This window comes from Globicephala melas, chromosome 3, assembly GCF_963455315.2.
Source record: "Globicephala melas chromosome 3, mGloMel1.2, whole genome shotgun sequence".
Taxonomy (NCBI): Eukaryota; Metazoa; Chordata; class Mammalia; order Artiodactyla; family Delphinidae; genus Globicephala; species Globicephala melas.
Window position 1 is genome coordinate 154,680,514 of NC_083316.1, and position 22,424 is coordinate 154,702,937.

General features: G+C 38.0%; 1 protein-coding gene across 1 annotated transcript in view; it reads right to left on the reverse strand.

Moving 5' to 3' along the window:
- Positions 1–22,424, reverse strand: part of ZNF879 (zinc finger protein 879) — a 57,321-nt gene that overhangs the window by 34,184 nt on the left and 713 nt on the right. Inside the window, 4 exon segments of the mRNA XM_070045294.1 lie at positions 12,828–14,243; positions 18,348–18,443; positions 18,898–19,024; positions 21,853–21,919. Coding sequence (XP_069901395.1) covers positions 12,828–14,243; positions 18,348–18,443; positions 18,898–19,024; positions 21,853–21,885 — 1,672 coding nt within the window. The 5' untranslated portion in view covers positions 21,886–21,919.

Sequence of the window (22,424 nt, forward strand, 5' to 3'; positions counted from 1 at the left end):
GGGAAAAGGAAGTTGAGAGGGCTATAAAGAAAGAGCCCATGGCTTTTTCATTGGCTGAGTCCTGACAGACTCTCATTGGCTGAGCTCCTTCCAGGAAAGAAGGGGAAGTCTTTTCTTTTCCTGTTGGGCTCTTCCTGTTGTAGGGGTGAGAGCACTCCCTTCTAGTCTCCCATTTCTATTTAATTGAGTTTTCTGTTTATTAATTTCTTACACTTTAAACCAAATGCAATTTAATTTTCTGTCCCATTTAAAATTTTAAAAAATATGAGCTAATAGGCCTATCTAATTTTAGTACTTCCATATTCCATTTTCTCTCTCAACTATGAATTTTGGCAATTTCCTTGAGTTTTATAATTTATATTTATTTGTAATTAAATTTATATTTAATCTGTTTCTCTATTGACCATGTCTATACCATCACTTCCTTAATTTTCTCTTTTGGTCTTGACATTTCTGGGTTTTTTCACATTGATACTGCCTAGTTTTTATTTGTGTCCTCTCAGTTATTCCATGGGCCTCTTTTACTTAGTTTTCTGGAGATATCTGAGGCCAATTTCATTTTTCTTCTCTTATAGGTAATCTTCTTCTGTTTATTTATTTCTGTACATTGACTTTTATAAACCCCCCCCTTTATTTCCTGTATCTTTAAGTATTTCTATTTTTTTCCCTGTATCTAGCAATTGGTTTTTTCCATTATTATTATTTTTTAACATCTTTATTGGGGTATAATTGCTTTACAATGGTGTGTTAGTTTCTGCTTTATAACAAAGTGAATCAGTTATACATATACATATGTTGCCATATCTCTTCCCTCTTGCATCTCCCTCCCTCACACTCTCCCTATCCCACCCCTCCAGGCGGTCACAAAGCAACGAGCTGATATCCCTGTGCTATGCGGCTGCTTCCCACTAGCTATCTACCTTACGTTTGGTAGTGTATATATGTCCATGCCTCTCTCGCTTTGTCACAGCTCACCCTTCCCCCTCCCCACATCCTCAAGTCCGTTCTCCAGTAGGTCTGTGTCTTTATTCCTGTCTTACCCCTAGGTTCTTCATGACATTTTTTTTCTTAAATTCCATATATATGTGTTAGCATATGGTATTTGTCTTTCTCTTTCTGACTTACTTCACTCTGTATGACAGACTCTAGGTCTATCCACCTCATTACAAATAGCTCAATTTCGTTTCTCTTTATGGCTGAGTAATATTCCATTGTATATATGTGCCACATCTTCTTTATCCATTCATCCGATGATGGGCACTTAGGTTGTTTCCAACTCCAGGCTATTGAAAATAGAGCTGCAATGAATATTTTGGTACATGACTCTTTTTGAATTATGGTTTTCTCAGGGTATATGCCCAGTAGTGGGATTGCTGGGTCATATGGTAGTTCTATTTGTAGTTTTTTAAGGAATCTGCATACTGTTCTCCATAGTGGCTGTACCAATTCACATTCCCACCAGCAGTGTGAGAGGGTTCCCTTTTCTCCACACCCTCTCCAGCAGTTATTGTTTCTAGATTTTTTGATGATGGCCATTCTGACTGGTGTGAGATGATATCTCATTGTAGTTTTGATTTGCATTTCCCTAATGATTAATGATGTTGAGAATTCTTTCATATGTTTGTTGGCAGTCTGTATATCTTCTTTGGAGAAATGTCTATTTAGGTCTTCTGCCCATTTTTGGATTGGGTTGTTTGTTTCTTTGTTATTGAGCTGCATGAGCTGCTTATAAATTTTGGAAATTAATCCTTTGTCAGTTGCTTCATTTGCAAATATTTTCTCCCATTCTGAGGGTTGTCTTTTGGTCTTGTTTATGGTTTCCTTTGCTGTGCAAAAGCTTTGAAGTTTCATTAGGTCCCATTTGTTTATTTCTGTTTTTATTTCCATTTCTCTAGGAGGTTGGTCAAAAAGGATCTTGCTGTGATTTATGTCATAAAGTGTTCTGCCTATGTTTTCCTCTAAGAGTTTGATAGTTTCTGGCCTTACATTTAGGTCTTTAATCCATTTTGAGCTTATTTTTGTGTATGGTGTTGGGGGGTGATCTAATCTCATACTTTTATATATACCTGTCCAGTTTTCTCAGCACCACTTATTGAAGAGGTTGTCCTTTCTCCACTGTACAATCCTGCCTCCTTTATCAAAGATAAGGTGACCATATGTGCGTGAGTTTATCTCTGGACTTTCTATCCTGTTCCATTGATCTATCTTTCTGTTTCTGTGCCAGTACCATACTGTCTTGATTACTGTAGCTTTGTAGTATAGTCCGAAGTCAGGGAGCCTGATTCCTCCAACTCCATTTTTCGTTCTCAAGATTGCTTTGGCTATTTGGGGTCTTTTGTGTTTCCATACAAATTGTGAAATTTTTTGTTCTAGTTCTGTGAAAAATGCCAGTGGTAGTTTGATAGGGATTGCATTGAATATGTAGATTGCTTTGGGTAGTAGAGTCATTTTCACAATGTTGATTCTTCCAATCCAAGAACATGGTATATCTCTCCATCTATTTGTATTATCTTTAATTTCTTTCATCAGTGTCTTATAATTTTCTGCATACAGGTCTTTTGTCTCCTTAGGTAGGTTTATTCCTAGATATTTTATTCTTTTTGTTGCAATGGTAAATGGGAGTGTTTCCTTGAATTCACTTTCAGATTTTCGTTATTAGTGTATAGGAATGCCAGAGATTTCTGTGCATTAATTTGGTATCCTGCAACTTTACCAAATTCATTGATTAGCTGTAGTAGTATTTTGGTAGCATCTTTAGGATTCTCTATGTATAGTATCATGTCATCTGCAAACAGTGACAGCTTTACTTCTTCTTTTCCGATTTGGATTCCTTTTATTTCCTTTTCTTCTCTGATTGCTGTGGCTAAAACTTCAAAAACTATGTTGAATAAGAATGGTGAGAGTGGGCAACCTTGTCTTGTTCCTGATCTTAGTGGAAATGCTTTCAGCTTTCACCATTGAGGATGATGTTGGCTGCGGGCTTGTCATATTTGGCCTTTATTATGTTGAGGAAAGTTCCCTCTATGCCTGCTTTCTGCAGGGATTTTATCATAAGTGGGTGTTGAATTTTGTCAAAAGCTTTCTCTGCATCTATTGAGATGATCATATGGTTTTTCTCCTTCAATTTGTTAATATGGTTTATCACATTGATAGATTTGCGTATATTGAAGAATCCTTGCATTCCTGGAATAAATTCCATTTGATCATGGTGTATTGTCCATTTAATGTGCTGTTGGATTCTGTTTGCTAGTATTTTGTTGAGGATTTTGGCATCTATGTTCATCAGTGATATTGGCCTGTAGTTTTCTTTCTTTGTGACATCCTTTTCTGGTTTTGGTATCAAGGTGATGGTGGCCTTGTAGAATGAATTTGGGAGTGTTCCTCCCTCTGCTATATTTTGGAAGAGTTTGAGAGGGATAGGTTTTAGCTCTTCTCTAAATGTTTGATAGAATTCACCTGTGAAGCCATCTGGTCCTGGGCTTTTGTTTGTTCGAAGATTTTTAATCACAGTTTCAATTTCAGTGCTTGTGATTGGTCTGTTCATATTTTCTATTTCTTCCTGATTCAGTCTTGGCAGGTTGTACATTTCTAAGATTTGTCCATTTCTTCCAGATTGTCCATTTTATTGGCATAGAGTTGCTTGTAGTAATCTCTCATGATCTTTTGTATTTCTGCAGTGTCAGTTGTTACTTCTCCTTTTTCATTTCTAAATCTATTGATTTGAGTCTTCTCCCTTTTTTTCTTGATGAGTCTGGCTAATGGTTTATCTATTTTGTTTATTTTCTCAAAGAACCAGCATTTTGTTTTATTGATCTTTGTTATTGTTTCCTTCATTTCTTTTTCATTTATTTATGATCTGGGTTTTTTCCATTATTATTGTCTGGGGCACAAAGAAAGGATAAGACTCTGTTCTATTTTTTTCTGCCTTCTTCATTGGCAACATATTAAACTGTTATTCTTGATGTCTGGCTTTCATGTCAATGTGCAAACCTCACACTTAATTCTTTGTCCTTTCCTCCATATTCTGGGAGGAATCTTCAAATTTATCTTCCAAGCTTACAGAATCCAGTTTACAAAGTGACTATCCTTCTCCACTTTCTCTTTCTAATGTAGTTTATCCTTTTAAAAGAAGTGACCATCTACTTTGTTTGAAAAAATGTCTGCACTGCATATGATATCCATGAAATAGTAAGTAACGCAATATCCTGACCCAGCAGGTTCCTTGGGTCCATTGTGGTGTAACTGAAGGTGGACTATTTTTTTCCTTCCTTCCTCCCTCCCTTCCTCCCTTTTTCCCTTCCTTTTCTGTACAATGGGGAAATTAAAAGAATAATTTTAGAAAACAAAAAATGGGAATTGTTCCCAAGTATTCAAAATTTGAAAGTCTAAATTGAAGTACATGCATAGTGTTTAAAATTAAATTACAGCTCCTCTTCCATCTTATTCTCTTAATCAGCTGATTATCTTAACAACATCCATCCCTGTGTACATGTGGAATTGAGGTTGATGGACTGGCTAGATTGGGGAGACACAAGGGTGTATACTGTTTAAAATGCCATACAGATACTACTGCAAACCTGAGTGATAGAAACATGCAATAAGTTATTTATATCTTCCTGTCCTGTATGAACTCATAGAAGTTTAAAGGATTTTTGTAAAAGCACATTTAAGAATGACTGCAAATATTTGTTTCGAAAAAATAATCCCATTGACCTAAGTGAAGAAATGTGCAGGCTGGATGGTATTGAAAAACAGGAATCCAAGGTGTAATTCTATCCTGGTTTTTCCATCACAACTTTTATGGGGTGAGTCATGAAAACCTACAATTTTTTATTGTGTATAATCTATTTGCTTGAAAGAAACTGAAGCTCTGCTAGCTTGTTTCCCTTTGCCCATATCTTGCTACTGAAGCAGAGATCACAAAGCAAATGTTGGAGCACTGGCTGCTTTTAGACTTCTTGCCACAGGCATGACAAGGTTTTGCTCTGTTACAGAAACAACAAACTTTTTTGGATATGGCACATAATAAGCACTTAAAGAATATTGTTGGAATAAAGAGAAATAAAAATCAGGAAGAAATTCTGTGGAAATTGGATAACAAAAATGTTTCTTCAGGTAATTCTTGGAGGTGAGGTAGCGATGGTGGTATAATCTAAAACTTCCATCATATCCTTTAAAAAAACAATGAAGAATATGCAACAGAAAAGAGAAGAGGTAGTGGTGTTCCTAAAATTGATATTAAAACCACCACCAGAAAGAGAAAGTACAGCCTATGTGTGAAAATATGCAAAAGTTTACAGTATATAAGAGAACTATATATAAGTACTTAAAAGTACATGCAGGACATATAAACAACTTCCATAGCTCAATAACAACAACAACAAAACAATGCAATTAAAAAATGGGCCGGGGACTTCCCTGGTGGTCCAGTGGGTAAGACTCTGTGCTCCTAATGCAGGGGGCCTGGGTTCGATCCCTGGTCAGAGAACTAGATCCCGCATGCCTGCTGCAACTAAGAGTTCGCATGCTGCAACTAAGAAGACCGCATGCTGCAACTAAAAAATATCCTGCATACCGCAACGAAGATCCTGTGTGCTGCAACTAAGACCCAGCGCAGTCATAATTAATTAATTAAAATCATTAAATAAATGGTTAAAAAAAACAAAAATGGGCAAAGGTTTCAAATAGACAGCTCTCCAAATAAGATATACAAATGGCCAATAAGCATCTTAAAAGACGCTCAATATCCCTAGTCATTAGAGGAACACAACTCATAACCACAATGAGATACCACTTCACACCTGTTAGAATGGCTATTATATATATAAAAAAAAATAGCAAGTGTTAACAAGTGTTGGTGAAGATGTAGAAGAATCCACATTCAAACTAGAACCCTTGTGCATTGCTGATGAGAATGTGAAATGCTGCAGCCGCTGTGGAAAACAGTTTGACAGTGTCTTATAAAGGTTAATATCCACTTCTCAAATGACTATGCAATCCCACACTCTTAGGTATTTACACGAGGAGTAATGAAAACTTAATGTTCATACAAAAACCTGTATCCAATTGTTTGTAGCAGCTTTATTCATAACTTCCAAAAATCGGAAATAACCCAATTGTTCCTCAAGTGGAGAATGGATAAACAAACTGTGGTACATTCATATAATGGAATACCATTCAGCAATTAAAAGGTGCAAAATACTGATACAACAACATGGGGGAAATCTCAAATGTACTAGCCTAAGAAAAAGCAGCCAGACATACGATATTCTATAAAGGCAAAACTATAGGGAAAGTAATTGAAAGCACGGAGTCAAACAGATACTTGTATGCCAGTGTTCATGGCAGCATTATTTACAATAGCCAAAAGGTGGAAGCAACTCAAATGTCCATTGACAGATGAATGGACAAACAAAATGTGGTCTATACATACAATGGAATTTTATTCAGCCTTTAAAAAAGGAAGGAAATTCTGATAACATGCTACAACGTGGATGAATCTTTAAGACATTACCCTAAGTGAAATAAGCCAAACACAAAAAGAAATATATTGTATGATTCCACTTATATGAACTAGCTAGAAAAGGCAAATTATTGGAGACAGAAAGCAGAATAGAGGTTACCAAGGGCTGAGGGAAGGGGGAAATGGAGAGTTACTCAATGAGTACAGGGTTTCTGTTTGAGATGAAGAAAAAGTTCTAGAAATATATTTTGGTGATAGTTACACCCACATTGTGAATGCACTCAATGCTACTGTACACGTTAAAATGGTTAAATGATACATTTTAAGCTATAAATATTTTACAAAATTTTTTTAAGTATATGCAGGATGCAAGGAGGCATTAGTGGGAAGGTAATGCTTCGGGGGAACATTGTTAACAGAAAATAGAGGTGTGGAAACCATGTTTCAAGGGGGAAAGTAGCAAGAGGAGGAAATATAAGATACTGCAGAAGAAAAAGAGAAAATCCCCCCACTTATTTTTGACCCCACAATTCTTCTCCCCAACCCTCAAGTCATCTAGTTAATAAATCATACTTTGCTACACAGCAAGAAGTAGGTGTACTTGAATTACAAATCTTGGACACAATTCCAAGCTTGTGACAGAAAGGACACAGATACCAGCTTGCAGGGAATCTCAGAGGCTAAGTATGTGACAATTTCAGCATCAAAATAAATAATATTAGCAGATTACAGTCCATTGAATATAATAAGAAACTGTGCTTCCAGAGTCATAGAAACAAATAGAAGATAAAACTCTTCCCTAAAGTAGAAAGCCAGTTAATAAGTGTAGAAGGAATGATGGAATTAGATAATTTCCATTTGGAAACCATTATAATAATAATTGATTACAGCAAGTGCCATCAATAGATGCTAAAACTAGTGGAGGGGAGTTTGACCAGTAAAAATATACATGCATACACTCTAGGATTTCCTCTCAAGGTACTAAAGATTACGATGAGAAAAATGGTAACTTTACAGTGGGAAATTAGGTTGATACCACCTTAACCAACAGAGCAAAGTTAAAATTCCCAGGAATAGGTTAACTCAACATCACAAGCCTCCTAATGTGATAATATAATGTACTGAGATGAATATCATATTACTTGGTGACTTTCTTACCAAAAAGCAAAATCTAATCATGAGGAAATATTTGATAAATTCAATGGAGCGACAGCTGAGAAATAAAATGATCTATTCATTTCACAGATCTCTTCATGAGAAAACATGTTTGATAATGCAACCCAAAGCGCTTGAAAAGATGAATATTTTAAATAATTTAATCACTTTGAACACTATAAATATATCAGGCATGTCAATTATCACAAAAATTAAAGCATAGTTTGCTTTTTCAGGCTGCTTTGAAAATGGCCTATTAAGAAGCTATGAAAATGGACATTTTTCTCTTTTGCCTAGATTCTGAACAAGTCTCTGAGAATAAGAGAAATTAGGCAAAGAAAAACCTATCGATAGCTTAATGATGATTGTTACTTCTTTGCCTTGTTCTCTTATGATGCACATGTTTTGGTTTACTACGTTTCCTTACTTGTGATAGGAACCAATATTCTCTTCCTCTGGTGATCTAGGGAGATGAATGAGAAGGGGAAGGTGCAGACAGGAGGGATATGTTGGTTCTGTTAATGAGACACATTTAAATTTAACAGTGGCCTGAAGAATGTTAATCACTTTGGAATAGCCCTTGGTACAACATCTGAGGTCATTACATCTTAAACTTTATCCTAAACTTTATCCTTAAACTATTTGTTCCTTAAACTTTATCTTAAACTACATGTTCACTTTATCCAGGGTGATCAGGCATGAAGATGTCTGCTTTATTCTCTCTCAAATCACGCAGTACAGTGTTGGACCAAAAATTTATACTTAATTATTTTTACTGACATACACACTGGCCATCATTCTAGCTGGCCTGGGCAGCCTCTTCTTGACAAGGGAGCCTCTTTCAGGCATCAAGCAAGCTGAGGAATTCTCTGCTCCTTCCCAAGTCATTTCCTTGCCTCACACCCTGAGGTAATTACCATCCAGAATTTTGTGTTTATGTGGTAGCTAGTCACCAAATATGGTCACCCAATGAACCATGCCCCCTGGTATTAATGCCCTTCTATAATCTTCTCCCCTTGAATCTGGGCCAAATCTGTGAATAATTTTTGATCAATAATATTCAGCAGAATTAATGTTGTGACTTCCAAAACTGAGTTATAAGATTTGCCACTTCTACCTACGTCGCTCAGAATGCTTGCTCTAGGGACACTCCCTCTCAGAAACCAGCCACCTTTCTGTGAGAAGCTCAAGCCACACAGAAGCCCAACCATGCTCCCACCTGGCAGTCATCAACAACGGCCCGCCACCTTGGGTATCAAGCCCAGTCGTGCCTTTAGCCCCAGCTGCCACTTGAACGCAAACACATTAGACACTCTAAGTAAGAATTGCCCAGCTGAGCCCAAACGTGGAACCAAGACAGATGTTAATAACTTGTTTTTTAAGCCAGTAAATTTTGGGGAGAGTTGTTACACAGTAGTGGATAATGTGGACCATGAACAACAAAATGGAGTTACTTATGTCAAAGGGATCTAAAATGGAGCCAGGAGGCCACTAAGGAAGTAGAACTTACACACATTCACCCCCGGATGCAATATAAACTTTTGACACAGCCATCCTGAGACCATCTGGAACTTATTTTTTTTATGGAACTTGTTTTCTTTTCTCCCTCGAGACCACAGCTTAGCAACCAATCTGCTGTCCCCAAGTGACTGAATGCCACCAATCGTAGTTCTCTAAAAATAACGTGTATATAATGTTACTGGGATGTTTTTGTCTGTTGCTTTTATAAACCCTAGCCATTTTTTATTTCCCTCCGAACATATTTGAGTGGCTGCTAGAATCTATGCCTCTCGAGTTGCAATTCTTAGGACCTCAAACAAACTCTTTTTTCTTATTTGCAGTCTTCTGCATTTTGGGGGTTAACAATAACTAAAACATTGTCTCATCCAATCACTTGCTGTTTTTATGATCTTCACCACATGTACATATCACTTAGTATAAACTTAATTTTGCAAAAAATGATATACCACATGTAGCTTCCTATGACTTTAGAATTCAGCATGTTTTACAATTCATCAAAGTTTTGTATATAGCTTTGGTTCATCAATTTTCATTGCTGTTTACCGTGTTAATACTCTAAAGTGTATCCATTCTCCTACTAATGGACATTCAGAAGACTACTTCCAAATATTTGCTATTATGATCAGTATGTCTTTACACATAATTCTTGGTGCTCATCTGCAAACATTTATGTAGCATGTATAGGTGCCTGTGTATTACAACAAGCAGGTGTTCAACTTTGCAAGATGTCATGACCTGTATCAATTTATACTCCCACTAGTAGAGTATGAATGCCAGTTATTCCACATACATTCCAAAACTCAATATTGTCATACATCTTATATTTGCTCATGTGTACTTTAAAATCATGCCTGTGGTCCTAATCTACATTTTTAAACTAATGAAGTTAAGCATCTTTTCATGTTTTTGGAAATTTGTATTTCCTCTTCTATGAAATAAGTAGTCATGTATTCAGATCTCTTTTTTCTATTAAGTTTTTCTTTTTTGTTGTTGTTCTTTCTTTATTTATTTTTTACTATTTATTTGGTTGTGCCGGGTCTTAGCTGTGGCAGGCAGGCTCCGTAGTTGCAACTCACCAGCTCCCTAGTTGAAGCATGCATGTGGGATCTAGTTCCCTGAACAGGGATTGAACCCAGGTCCCCTGCATTGGGAGTGCGGAGTCTTATCCACTGTGCCACCAGGCAAGTCCCAAGTTTTTCTTTTTAATTGATCCATACAAATTATTCAAAATTTCCAGAAAACATATTGGGCATGCTGTGGAAAGATTTCCTTCTGTTTTGTGTCTTGATTTTTCATTTCCTTTTTGGTATATTTTGATAAGCATAAGTTCCTTATTTCAATGTGAGCAAATAATATAAATATTTTATATACCTTATTTGTATCCTGTTTAAAAAAATCCTTCCCTACCTTGAGGTCATAAAGTTATTCCTTACATATTCTTCCAAAATCATATAACTCTTGATATGGTGAGGGTAGGCATCCTTTTTTTTTTTTTTTTTTTTTTTTTTTTTTGTATGTGCATGAACCATTTCTGCTTCTTAGAACCATTATTGGGTAGTTCATTCTTTCCCCATACTCATCATGTCATGAATACTTCTAACCTTTTATTATTTTTTTCAGCAGGTTTTCTGTTAAATACCTTTTTATCTGGTTAGAAAGTTCCTTTCTACTGCTGCTCGGCTAAAAGTTTTTATCATGAGTAGGTACTGAGTATTTTGGGTTTTTTCCTACATGTATTGAGATGAACATATGGACTTCTGTTAATATTAAGGTAGTGCACAGCATCTGTAAGTTTCCTAATGTTAAAATAACCCATGCATTCCCATGAAAATTCTGTATTTATCATGTGTTATCTATGTTTAGGTACTTTGGTTTACATTTGCTAATGCTTTGTTTGGATTTTTACATTTCTGTTGATAGATGATTTGGCCTGCAATTTTTCTGTCTTGTATTTTCCTTGTCTGATTTTGGTACTGGGTTATATTAGAATCATCTGAAAGATCCTGCAAAAGACTGAATCTGTTACACTCAAGTTTGATAGACCTCGCCTTAAAAATAACTAGGCTTAATATTTTGTGTGATTTTATTTAATTTTTTGATGATTTTAGGACTATTGATACTTAGGGAATGCTATGGTCTGAAAGTTTGTGTCCCCTCAAAATTCATGTTGAAATTCAACTCCAAAGGTGATGGTATTAGGAAGTGGGGCATTGGGTGATGATGATCATGAGGGTACCTCCCTCATGAATAGATCAATGACCTTATAAAAGAGGTCCCTGACAGCTCCCTCACCATGTGAGGACACAGTGAGAAGTCACCAGACATGAACCAGGAAGAGGGTTAACCACAATACAGCCATGCTGGTGCCTTGATCTTGGACTCCCCAGCCATAATCGTGAGAAATAAATTTCTGTTGTTTATAAGCTACCCAGTCTCTGGTATTTTGGTATAGCACTCCAAACTAAGATAGGGAATTTATGTGTTTCCTAGGAATTTTCCTTAGGTAATTAGAGAATTTAAAAGAATGGTTGTTGGGAAAGAGACATTGCAGGTAGAGTACTAAATGACCCAGAAGAGTTTGTTCCTCACAAGTCTGAAACTTAGAGCCTGAATTTTTGTCTAGTGGCCCTCAGAGTGTGCGAGGGAGAGAGCATCACGTGATGGAGGTGAAGGTAGAATGTAAGAGTGAAAGTTATCTTGTTCACTTGACCTCCTAGGAGGACAACCCAAGTTCCATGTTGTTCCTGGGCCTTACTGGTGGCTGGTAACCAGAGAACTCAAGGAAGCAGGTACAACCTGGGGGCCAAGAGTCATACTCCCTATGGCTACATTGCAAGATGATTTTTAACAACATTTATCAGTAAATTAACTTGCAAAAGCAGTTATCTAAACAACCTCTAATTCTCAGCTTAATACAGCAAAGGTAATCAACTTATGAGAAAAACAAGTGAAATATCATGCCTTCCGTGATTTGAAATCATGTGACTTTAGATCTGATTCAGAGTTTGGAATAGTTGGGGAGAAAACTCAAAGGACTTATACCTGCAGTTTACAGAGTGATTTTACTTTCAGGTGAATGGCTTAGGAAGCACGGGAGAAATAACTCAAAAGTTTTAACAACCACCAAGTACAGAAGTTGCTTTTAAACTCTTACAAAAACAAATTTTAGTGACAGTGAGGTAGCTCCAGGTCACCTGCTTACATTTCCTCTCCAATACATTCTTCTTAGTACAACTGGTTTGCGTAACACTCAAATGCAGTTTCAAAAAAATAGAATACTAGATTAATCTGAAGTCTGGATTTTATGGCTGCACTTTTCCATAAATCAACATGCTTCCCAGTGATGCCTGTGAAAGCTGATGGCTGTTATCATACATCACTAGAAAGAAAATAAAATACTAACCCTTTGACCTGACAAATTTTCTATTTTATAGTCAGTAATAACTTAAGAATATATGAAAACAACATCTTATAGAAGCTTTCCTAATATTCCTAAGGTTATCCTGCATCATAAAGTTTCTGATGTTTGATGAGGTCTAAATTCTGAAGTTTAATTCACAATTAACTAATCTTCATGATTTTCTCCCCAAGATGAATTCTTTGATATTTCATGTGGAATTAACTTCAGTTGGAAGGTTTTCCCCCATGCATTTAACTTATAGTTTTTCTCCAGTATGAGTCCTCTGATGATTTGTAAGGGATGAGCTCTGACTGAAAGCTTTCCCACATTCTTTACATTTATAAGGCTTTTCTCCTGTATGAATTCTCGTATGTGTCATAAGGGATGAACTCTGTCTAAAGGCTTTCCCACATACTTTACAGTTATACGGTTTCTCTCCAGTATGAATTCTCTGGTGCTGAATGAGAGCTGAGCTTTGGTTGAAGGCTTTTTCACAGTCATTACATTTATAAGGTTTCTCTCCAGTATGAATTTTTCGATGAGTATTAACTGCTGAGTGGGAACTGAAGGCCTTTCCACATTCCTTACAGTTATATGGTTTCTCTCCAGTATGGATTCTGTTGTGTATATTAAGCCGTGAAATCCAGGAGAAAGCTTTCCCACATTCATTACATTTGTAAGGTTTTTCTCCAGTATGAATTCTTTGATGTTGTATAAGAGCTGAGCTTTGGCTGAAGGCTTTCCCACATTCTTTACAGGCATAAGGTTTCTCACCAGTGTGAATTCTCTGATGTATAATAAGAGCTGAGTGGTAACTAAATACTTTTCCACACTCATTACAATTAAAGGGTTTCTCTCCAGTATGAATTCTATGGTGTCTACTTAGCCGCGATATTGAAGTAAAGGCTTTCCCACACTGACTACATTCATACGGTTTCTCTCCAGTATGAATTCTATGATGCTGAATGAGAGATGAGCACTGGCTAAAGGCTCTCCCACATTCATTACACTTATAGGGCTTTTCTCCAGTATGAATTCGCTGGTGATTATTAAGGGATGAACTACCTTTAAATGTTTTTCCACATTCATTACATTTATAGGGTCTCTCTCCAGTATGCATTCTCTGATGTCCAATGAGAGATGTAGTGAAACTGAAGGCTTTTCCACATTCACTACATATATAAGGCTTCTCTCCAGTATGAACTCTCAGGTGCTGAGTTAGAGATGAGCTTTGGCTAAAAGCTTTCCTACATTCCTTACATTTATAGAGCTTCTCTCCAGTATGGATTCTCTGATGTTTACTCAGAGAAGAACTGTGGAGGAAGATTTTCCCGCAGATACTACACTTGTAACACTTACGCACTGTGTTGATTCCCAGCTGTTTAAATAGAATTGAATACTGCTGTGAACAGGATTTCCTTCCTCTGGAAACAATTCTGGGTTTTCTAATAAGTGATAATTTTAGATCAAGATTTTTCCCAAGGTCAATACCTGTAAAGCTCTTCTCCTTCATACAAGTTTTCTTGATGGTAACTAAGACTCCCCTCAAAGGTCTGTTCTTTTTGCCTTGCTGATTCTCTAGTTTTTCCTCATTTATGTAAATTTCTCCCAACTTGAAGTCAAAAGGACCATCACCTATGAGTTGATTCATTACTTCCTGATTTTCTTCTTCAGAAACTGTGGTTTCAAACAAGCTGTCCCATCCTAAAATAAATGAAACATGTAAGTCTCTGTTGCACTGAGAATAAAGAAAAATGACATCAACATATACAAGGATGGCTAACAAATGTATCCTGGGAGTCCTTAGAAAAGGATGAAAAAAGAAGAGCAAGAGAAACAAGCAGGATGGAAGATGTGCCTGGGTGGGAAAGGGTCTGAAGAAACCTATGTGTGGGTGGGCTGAGTAACTGAGAGGGCAGCTCTTCCAGTAGAGCCAGGCCTGATCTAGTAACAAAGCAGAGGTCAGCAGGGTATACAGCATTTCTGTGTACAGTAGGTTGTACTGTTATTCAGCTTCATCTCCCAGGTCAGCCACCAGTGTACTCAAGCCAAATCCAAGAGAAAACTGCAGAGGGGCTATAAACAAAAAGTGGAAGAAGCACTGCCCTTAAAAGGCTCTTTGAAACACCAGACCTCAGCTACTGAAGTTCTGGGACTGATTTGAGTGCTATGCATAATGTTGTAATGAACTTCACTGACTCACTCAGACAATATCTACTGAGTATCCACTGTGTATTACCATGCAAAGGTCAAGACTCAGGGTTACGGGGAACATGCCAGATAAGAGTCCAATTTTCACAAGGTTTACATTCTAGTAGCCAACACTGACAATAACCAAGTAACCAAATAAAGTATTGGGAGTAATGAGAACTGTAAGAAAATATACAAAAACAAGGCAATGTGTAGTATGAGTGAACAACCTGATATTTTAAACTGGGTGGTGAGGAAATAAAATTAAACATGAGATCTAAATAACACACAAGAGCTGGCCATGAAAAAACATGGGTATAAAGATGATTCCACCTAGAAAGAAGAGCCATTACAGATGCACTAAGGCAGGAGTACGCTTCGTGTGTTTGCAGATAAAGAACAAGTGTGGCCTAGGCAAGAGGGAACTAGGGGAGAGTGCTACAATGGGAGGAAATGAGGTGGGCAGGGGCCACATCATGTGGCATCTTGTAAGATATAAGAATGTGTTTGGAATTTCTTCTAAGGATCACTGGGGGATGGTTGTGTGACAAATGGGCTGTAATTGGGGGCAGAGGAAAACAGAACAAAGACAGGTATAGAGCAGCCAATTAGGAGGCTGCCACAGTCTTCCTGGAGGAAGGTGATGGCAGTCTGCACTGGCATGGTAGCAGAATCAGGCACACTGAGATATTTTAAAGGCAGAGATGACAGGTATGTTCACCTGTGAATAGGGGGTACAGAGTAAGTGAGAAGAGTCAAGAATGATGGCTTTTGGCTTGGGGAACTCAATGGAGATGGGTGCCATATAGGAAATACTGCGAGAAGACTACGTTTTTGAAAATGATTTTCTGTCTACCTTTTTGATCACTTAGGATACAGTGCAAGAAATGGGATCACTGATTCAAAAGGAATGAATGTACCCTATGAAAGAGCTTTCATTTTCTTAACTAAAAAGGAAATATATAATCATTGTAAGAAAAATTAAGAAAATACAGAAAACTATAAAAATGAAGATACAGTTCACCCATAAACACCTCATGCAAATATAATCACTGCTATGTGTGGAATTCAGCTCACCAAAATTTTTCTGTATATAAAGAAAACATTTTTACCTAAAAAATTAAAGTGGTTAAAACTTCCCCCTCCCCCACTTCACTTAAAAAAAAATCATGAACTCTCTCCATGTCCATAAATGTAGGCTGACATCATCGTTTTGATGGCTGCATAATATTCCAGTACATGAATATATCATATTTAATAAATCTCCTTTGGAGTCATTTAGCTTTAGTTACTCCTAGTAATGCCTCATGTTATAACAAACATTCTTTTACACTATCTTTGCAACTTTGCACAATTATGGAATTATTTTCTTAAGATAAATTTCTAAGCCTGGGATTGATTTTAATAAAGCCAGAAAGACTTCCAATCAAAATCCCACTAAAGATATTGCTTATTGCTCAGAACAGTAGCAAAACATTGGATGTGTATTTCTTAACCTTTGGTAATATTCCCTATTAAAGAGAAAAATGGTATCTCATTCCTTTAGTTTGAATTTCATTGATTTATAATGAAGTTGAGTAGTTTTTCAAGAAATCTTTTTAATCATAATGCTCATGCCTTTGTGCTATAATTATTCAGACCTTCTTCCCCTTATATTTACTTTTGTATTCCATAGCCATGACAGCAATATTAATAGGGAAAAATGGGAAACTAAAATTTCCAAAAGGAAGATTGTTTAATAAAATATGGCTTAACAATACACTAGAGTTCTTTCAATGAAGTAGACCTCTATTCAATGATGGCTAAATAATTGAATGACATTAATAATTAAAAACAAATTCAAGAACAATATGTATAATCAATCTGTTTCTCTGCGTGCATGTGTCTTTCTCTCTCATGTACAAATACACTCAAACAAATATTCACAGTCTGAAAAGATAAATAGTAAAATATTAACAATGGCTCAGCACAGTTGGTAAAATGTCAAGTGAATCTCCTTTTTTTACTCCTCTTTTTTTACAATAGCATGCACACCTTAAACAAATTTAAAATAATTAATTTTTTTTAATGCTTGCAAAAGAAGAACACAGTCAATTTGAAACTAATGATTTCTTTGCCAACTAGAAAGCTCACAGCCAAATTTGAAACTCATCCTTGGCTACCATCCTGGTTCTTATAATAAATACATTTATTTTCTACAGTTCTGATTGAATTTCTATTTTATTATATTGTTATTCTTACAGTGAGGCTTCTCCAATTGTCCATGGTATATGGCAGAATATATTTTAGTATGTGGTAGAAAAAAGATCCCTGAACTGAAAAAAGACTTGGGTCTTCAAAGCAAAGGGCCCCGTGAATGCCAAATAATATTAAAAACAAAAACAAAAAAGTCAAACCTCCTTGATATAACTTAATGAAACTTCTGAATTCCAAAGACAAAGAGGATATCTTATAATATTCTAGACAGAAGACAAAAAAGGGGGAAAATGTTTTCTATACAGGAAACAGAGGGGAAAAAAACTCCAGAGGACTTTTAATCAATAATACTCAGTGCCCCAACACAGTGGAGCAAAGTCTGAACAATTCTTGGGAATAAAAACTGATGCCAGAACTCTAGATACCAAACATAATTCCCACAGGAGAGGTAAAAGAATTGATATTAGACATGCACAAATACAGTACACATGAACCTTTCTGAAAACATTACTCAGTAAATATTCTAGTCAGACCAAAGGAAAAAATCTGAAGACAGAGTTCATGAATAGAAACACAAGACTGAACTGACATAGAAAGGCTATCTCTTGCTATCAAGAGAAATAAATTCTGGACAAGCAGCAAAACTCAAAAAGCGAGCCATCCTCTGGTGTCAGAAACAAAGACAATATTCAAAGTAGAACAGAAAGCAAGAGCTTATGATTCAGCAACCCACAGGGATTTTAGAGATTGAGAGATATGTCCTAGAAGCCAGGGTCTGGAACATATTAGTTTAAAATTTTTCACACAAAAGAATTAGGAAAAAGGCATGTTGAACATCGGCAAACCTTCTGCCTGAATTCAGTAATTGTTACCACTTTGCTAACCTTGCTTTCTCTCTCTTGCATAGTACAAAATATACATGCATCTTTTTGTTTGTTTGTTTTTTCTTTTTTTGTATTTTTTTTAGCTGAAACATGTGTAAAAAGTTACAGATAAGTCAAAGCAAAAACCCAAGATGGGACAACGAGAAATGCACTGTAGTGATAAAAGGTTTGTTCAGACCATAAAAAGAAAATAATTTAAGAAAATAGTCAATCCAGTAAAAGCAAGGAAAAAGGGGGAAGATATGAATCACAAACCTTTACACATTACATACTGCATTACATATTCTGCATTCAAATTACAAAGGACATATGACAAAAATGCAACCCATATTGGAAGAATTCAACTCTCCCTCTGAACCTGCTGTACCAAGTACTCAAAAAGGTCAAGTGAGGATATGCCCTTCCCAGCATTTCTCACCTGGCCTGGTACATCAAGGAGGGCCTTCATCAATATCTCCTGCGTGCAGCCTCCTCACTGATCAGCAAAGCCCAAGCAGTCAGAAAATGCTATACCCATTTCCCAATTACTGTCACTCACCTAGACATGTGCTTTGAGAAACTCCATTTTCCACCATCCAGGGGTCTTCCCCTTGCTCTAACTGGAGGATAACTTTTGGTTTGGAAAACAGAATCCCTGTTCATGAGCAAGAAAGAGAATGAATCCATGGTGCAGACGTGAGTGGCCAGTCTGACACTCAGATCCAGCCCCAGAGTCTGGGGCAGAGGGACAGTTGAGAGGAAAGAGATTTGTTCTGAGAAGGGTTTAAAATTGGGCTCCCAGAGGATGGCCAGGAGGTGGTCTCAGGAAGAAAGTTAGGGCTCTGGCTGTGCACTCCTCTAAGCTGGAACCTCCTGTGAGACCCAGAGGGACAGAGTTCAGGGGACAGAAGACAGGAAAAGCACAGAGAGGATGCCCATCACCAATTCTACCAAGCCAAGACTTGTCCCGGCGGCCAAGGGCAATAGCAACCGCTACTTTCTGAGTCCACCTGTGGGCTGAACCTGGCCATGCCGTCCAAGTGTCCTCCTTGGAGAGGGCACCAAGGTGCTCCCCCAGCAGATTCTACATCACAAGGAAAGGTCCTTACCCAGCGAGAACAGAGTGCTGTAGTTCTCCAACATCACCTCCTGGTACAAGGTTCTCTGCGCAGAGTCCAGATGCAACCACTCATCCCGGCTGAAGAACACAGCCACATCCCTGAATGTCACAGACTCCTGTAACAGAAACCCATTCTTGCTCACCCAGGGCCATACCCTCTGTGGGATGACTGGGCAGCAACACTGTCACCACTCTAGGTTCTGAGCATTTCAGGCTGAATACTTCCTTACCACCCCTCAATTACTGATCACATATATATTTGTCACCTACCTACTGTCAGTGATGCACTGTGTCCCCAGAAAAATGAAACACAGCAGCCAAACAAGGTAAAGCACTTGAAATAATTAAATAAAATCAGAATGACGGAAACACTGAACTCTAGACATGGACATGTACAATCACCTAGACCAAACTCATTTTACAGGTGAGACATGAGAATTGGGTTTTAGAAGGTTTTAGAGCCTCCAATACACTCACTCAAGGAGGAATAGGTGTGCTTGGATTCTGTCATCACCGTGGGCCATCTGTGTCCCGGGCAAGAGGACACTGACAGTCACAATAAGGGAGGCTCGGAGAATGCCCCAAGCATGGCTTTCCCAGGAGCGGGCCCAGCGTGGTGAGCTGCACAATCTTTGAAGAGCCAGGTGAGAAGGCTGCAGTTGGGACTCTCTCTCCCCACCACATAAGTCTTTGTTCTACCTCTCTCTGATACCAAGCAGGACCCTGTGGGGCCCTCCTGTATACAAAGAGCCTTTCCATGTCCCCCATTTCTTGTTTGCAGAAAAAGGGTTTCAGCTTCCTAGACCTTCCTGAACACCAAAGAGCATATTCAAACAGTTGCTAATCAAGGAAGTGAGGGAATGCAGAAACAAAGGAACAGACAAACAAAGGAAACTGTTTCTGTTGTCAAGAAACAACAGTGCAGCCAAAAAGTAGGGTCCTGGTTCCTGCTCAAGCGACATACATAACAATGTATCTTTGAGTTCTTCTGCAGGAACTAAGGCCCCCATCCAGGTAGAGAATGTTACTTAAGGCTGAGCGCAAGAGTCCTGGACACTGCCCTGTTACCTCACCACCAACCAATCAGAAGAAAGTCACACACTCTGCAGCCCTCACCCCAAATTTTCCCTAAAAAAACTTATCCCCGAAAACAGTCAGGGAGTTCAAGTTTTTTTTAACACAAGCCATCTTTTCTCCGTGCTTGGCCCTGCAATAAACCTTTTCCACTCCAAACTCCGACGTTTTGGTTAGTTTTGCCTCACTGTGCATCAGGGACACGAACTTGCCTTCAGTAACATCTCCCGCTTCACTGCATCACAAGTCACCTCTTTTAAAGTAGTGGCCCCTTTCTTTTATTATTAAGAATCTTTTTTTTTAAGCAAATTAGGAATAAGCAAAAGAAAAAGGAATGTTAATCTAACTTTCTACCACTAGAAACAAGGTTTATTAACTTCTTGCTGTATGTTCTTTCAGACTTTTACATGATAATATGGCTCTAAGTTTAAACAAAAATAAAATGTTACACAGGTAACTTTATCCAACAACATTTTTTATTTGCTGCCCAGCATCTCACTGTATAGATTACTTATAGATTATTAGATGGTTTACTTAACTAATCTACTGGTGGGCATTTAGGTAACTAAGCTACTGGTGGGCATTTAGGTTGTTTCCATTTTTGTAACCCTAAAAATTCTGGATTGAGCATCCCTGCACATCACAAAAAAGCGTGCAAAGCCTATTTCCTTAGGACACATTTCTAGAGGCAGAAATACTTCCACACTTTCTCTTTATCCCCAAAACCCAGAAAGGAGATCACAAGGCCAGGGATGTTCTCTGACTGATAAGGGCAAAAACAAAACTAACAGGCTGTTGGAAATAAGTGAGAAGACTCCCACTCCAATCTCCATTTTCTTTCTGAATTTCTTTCTTCGTCCTTACCAAATGTATGTAAATCTTTTTAATAGCTAAATAAACCATCTGTCAGTCTCACAACTCAGGACTGTTTCCTCAAGGACCTTGCAACCATTTCTTTGAACGCGCCAACATTCCCAATTCCTGGGAGGAGATGGGCCTAACTTGTCACCTGACAAATTTCCAAATTGCGAAATTGGGTTATAGCACTTACCTATATAAGAATGAGTTTTCTGTCTTTGCACTCTCTTTAGTGGATTGCCTGTGATGCACATTACATTCTGGCTTAATGTTTATTCAATAATAAAAGTGTTTTCTTTCTCTTCTACCTTTGTGGAAAGGTTTCCTGGGTTGGGAAGAGATTATGTTTTTAATTATAGTTCCCCAAGTGAAAGGGCAAAGAAGGGAAAAAAATCACTGTGAACCAGATGCTTCCCACTTCAGGGAAGGCTCACTTCCCGAATCTGTCCCCGCAAACCACTGCCCAAATTGCGACTTCTTTTCCTTTCACCATCTGTACGAGCCTAATCCTGCTTGCATGTGCAAAATCGCACAATAGGAGGGAGTATCTCTGACCACACCTGCTGACTCAGAGGTCTTCTTTCTAGGATCTTCTTAGAAAATCACCTGGACCCTCACCAGGTATTACTGGAGTAGACTGGTTCTCAATACCTTGAGGATAGAGACCTTCCTCTTCGAGTTCCTAGCATTATGGAAAGATCTGACTCCCCCATGTCTCTGCCCTCCCCAAGGCAAAACAGACCTGGATCCCACACAAAGCTCTGGGTGTGGCACTGGCATGGGGCCTGTGGGCCCATTCATTTCCTAGTCAACAAGCACTAACTGTTACGTAGAAAATTCAAAATGAGACTGGCCCTGCAGCAAGGGAAACACCTTCTTTCTGAAGTTCCTCAACTACCAGGCCTTCTAGTCCCTCAATGGGCTTCATTACCGAGAAAAGCTCAGCAATGGATGAAGCATGTTCCCCACCTCTGAACCCAGAAGGTAGTTCAAGAAAGAAGCCTTCACATACCAGAGCCTGGGCTGGCAGCAATCTTGTGGCCATGTCTCCCTCCTGCTGCTCCTTTTGGAGAAGGCACCTGAAACGTTGAAAGAAACTGTGAGGTCTCTCCATCCTGTCTGCACTCCCGTCCTCATCAGGGTTAGGCTAGGTTAAGAAGTCTCCACACACTGAGCACCTTGCAGAAGGAAACCAGAAGGAACCTGGAAGCCTAGGCATTCCTGAGTGGGAAGGGCCCTGTGCTTGACCACCAAAACCAGGAGTGGGCAGTAAGAAGACTGCCAGTCACTGGGCCTGCTACCTTTCAGCCAGTGGTTTATGAATAAAGAGGAATCAAACTGAGGGCTTAGAACTATCTGATATGCATTAACAGTGTAAAGAGCAGTCACACCGGGCTCACAGAAATGGTTAATCATTGAGAAATGACATAAATATTCCACACACCTGCATTTAGGTACTTTGAGCTACAGTAATTATGATATAATAATTCTTCAAAAGTCATTTTAAGAATTGATGTCCTTTTCAGAAATAGTCAACCAAAAATTAGCTGTGTTTTTGGAAACTGTGTTTCCTTTCGAAGAAAG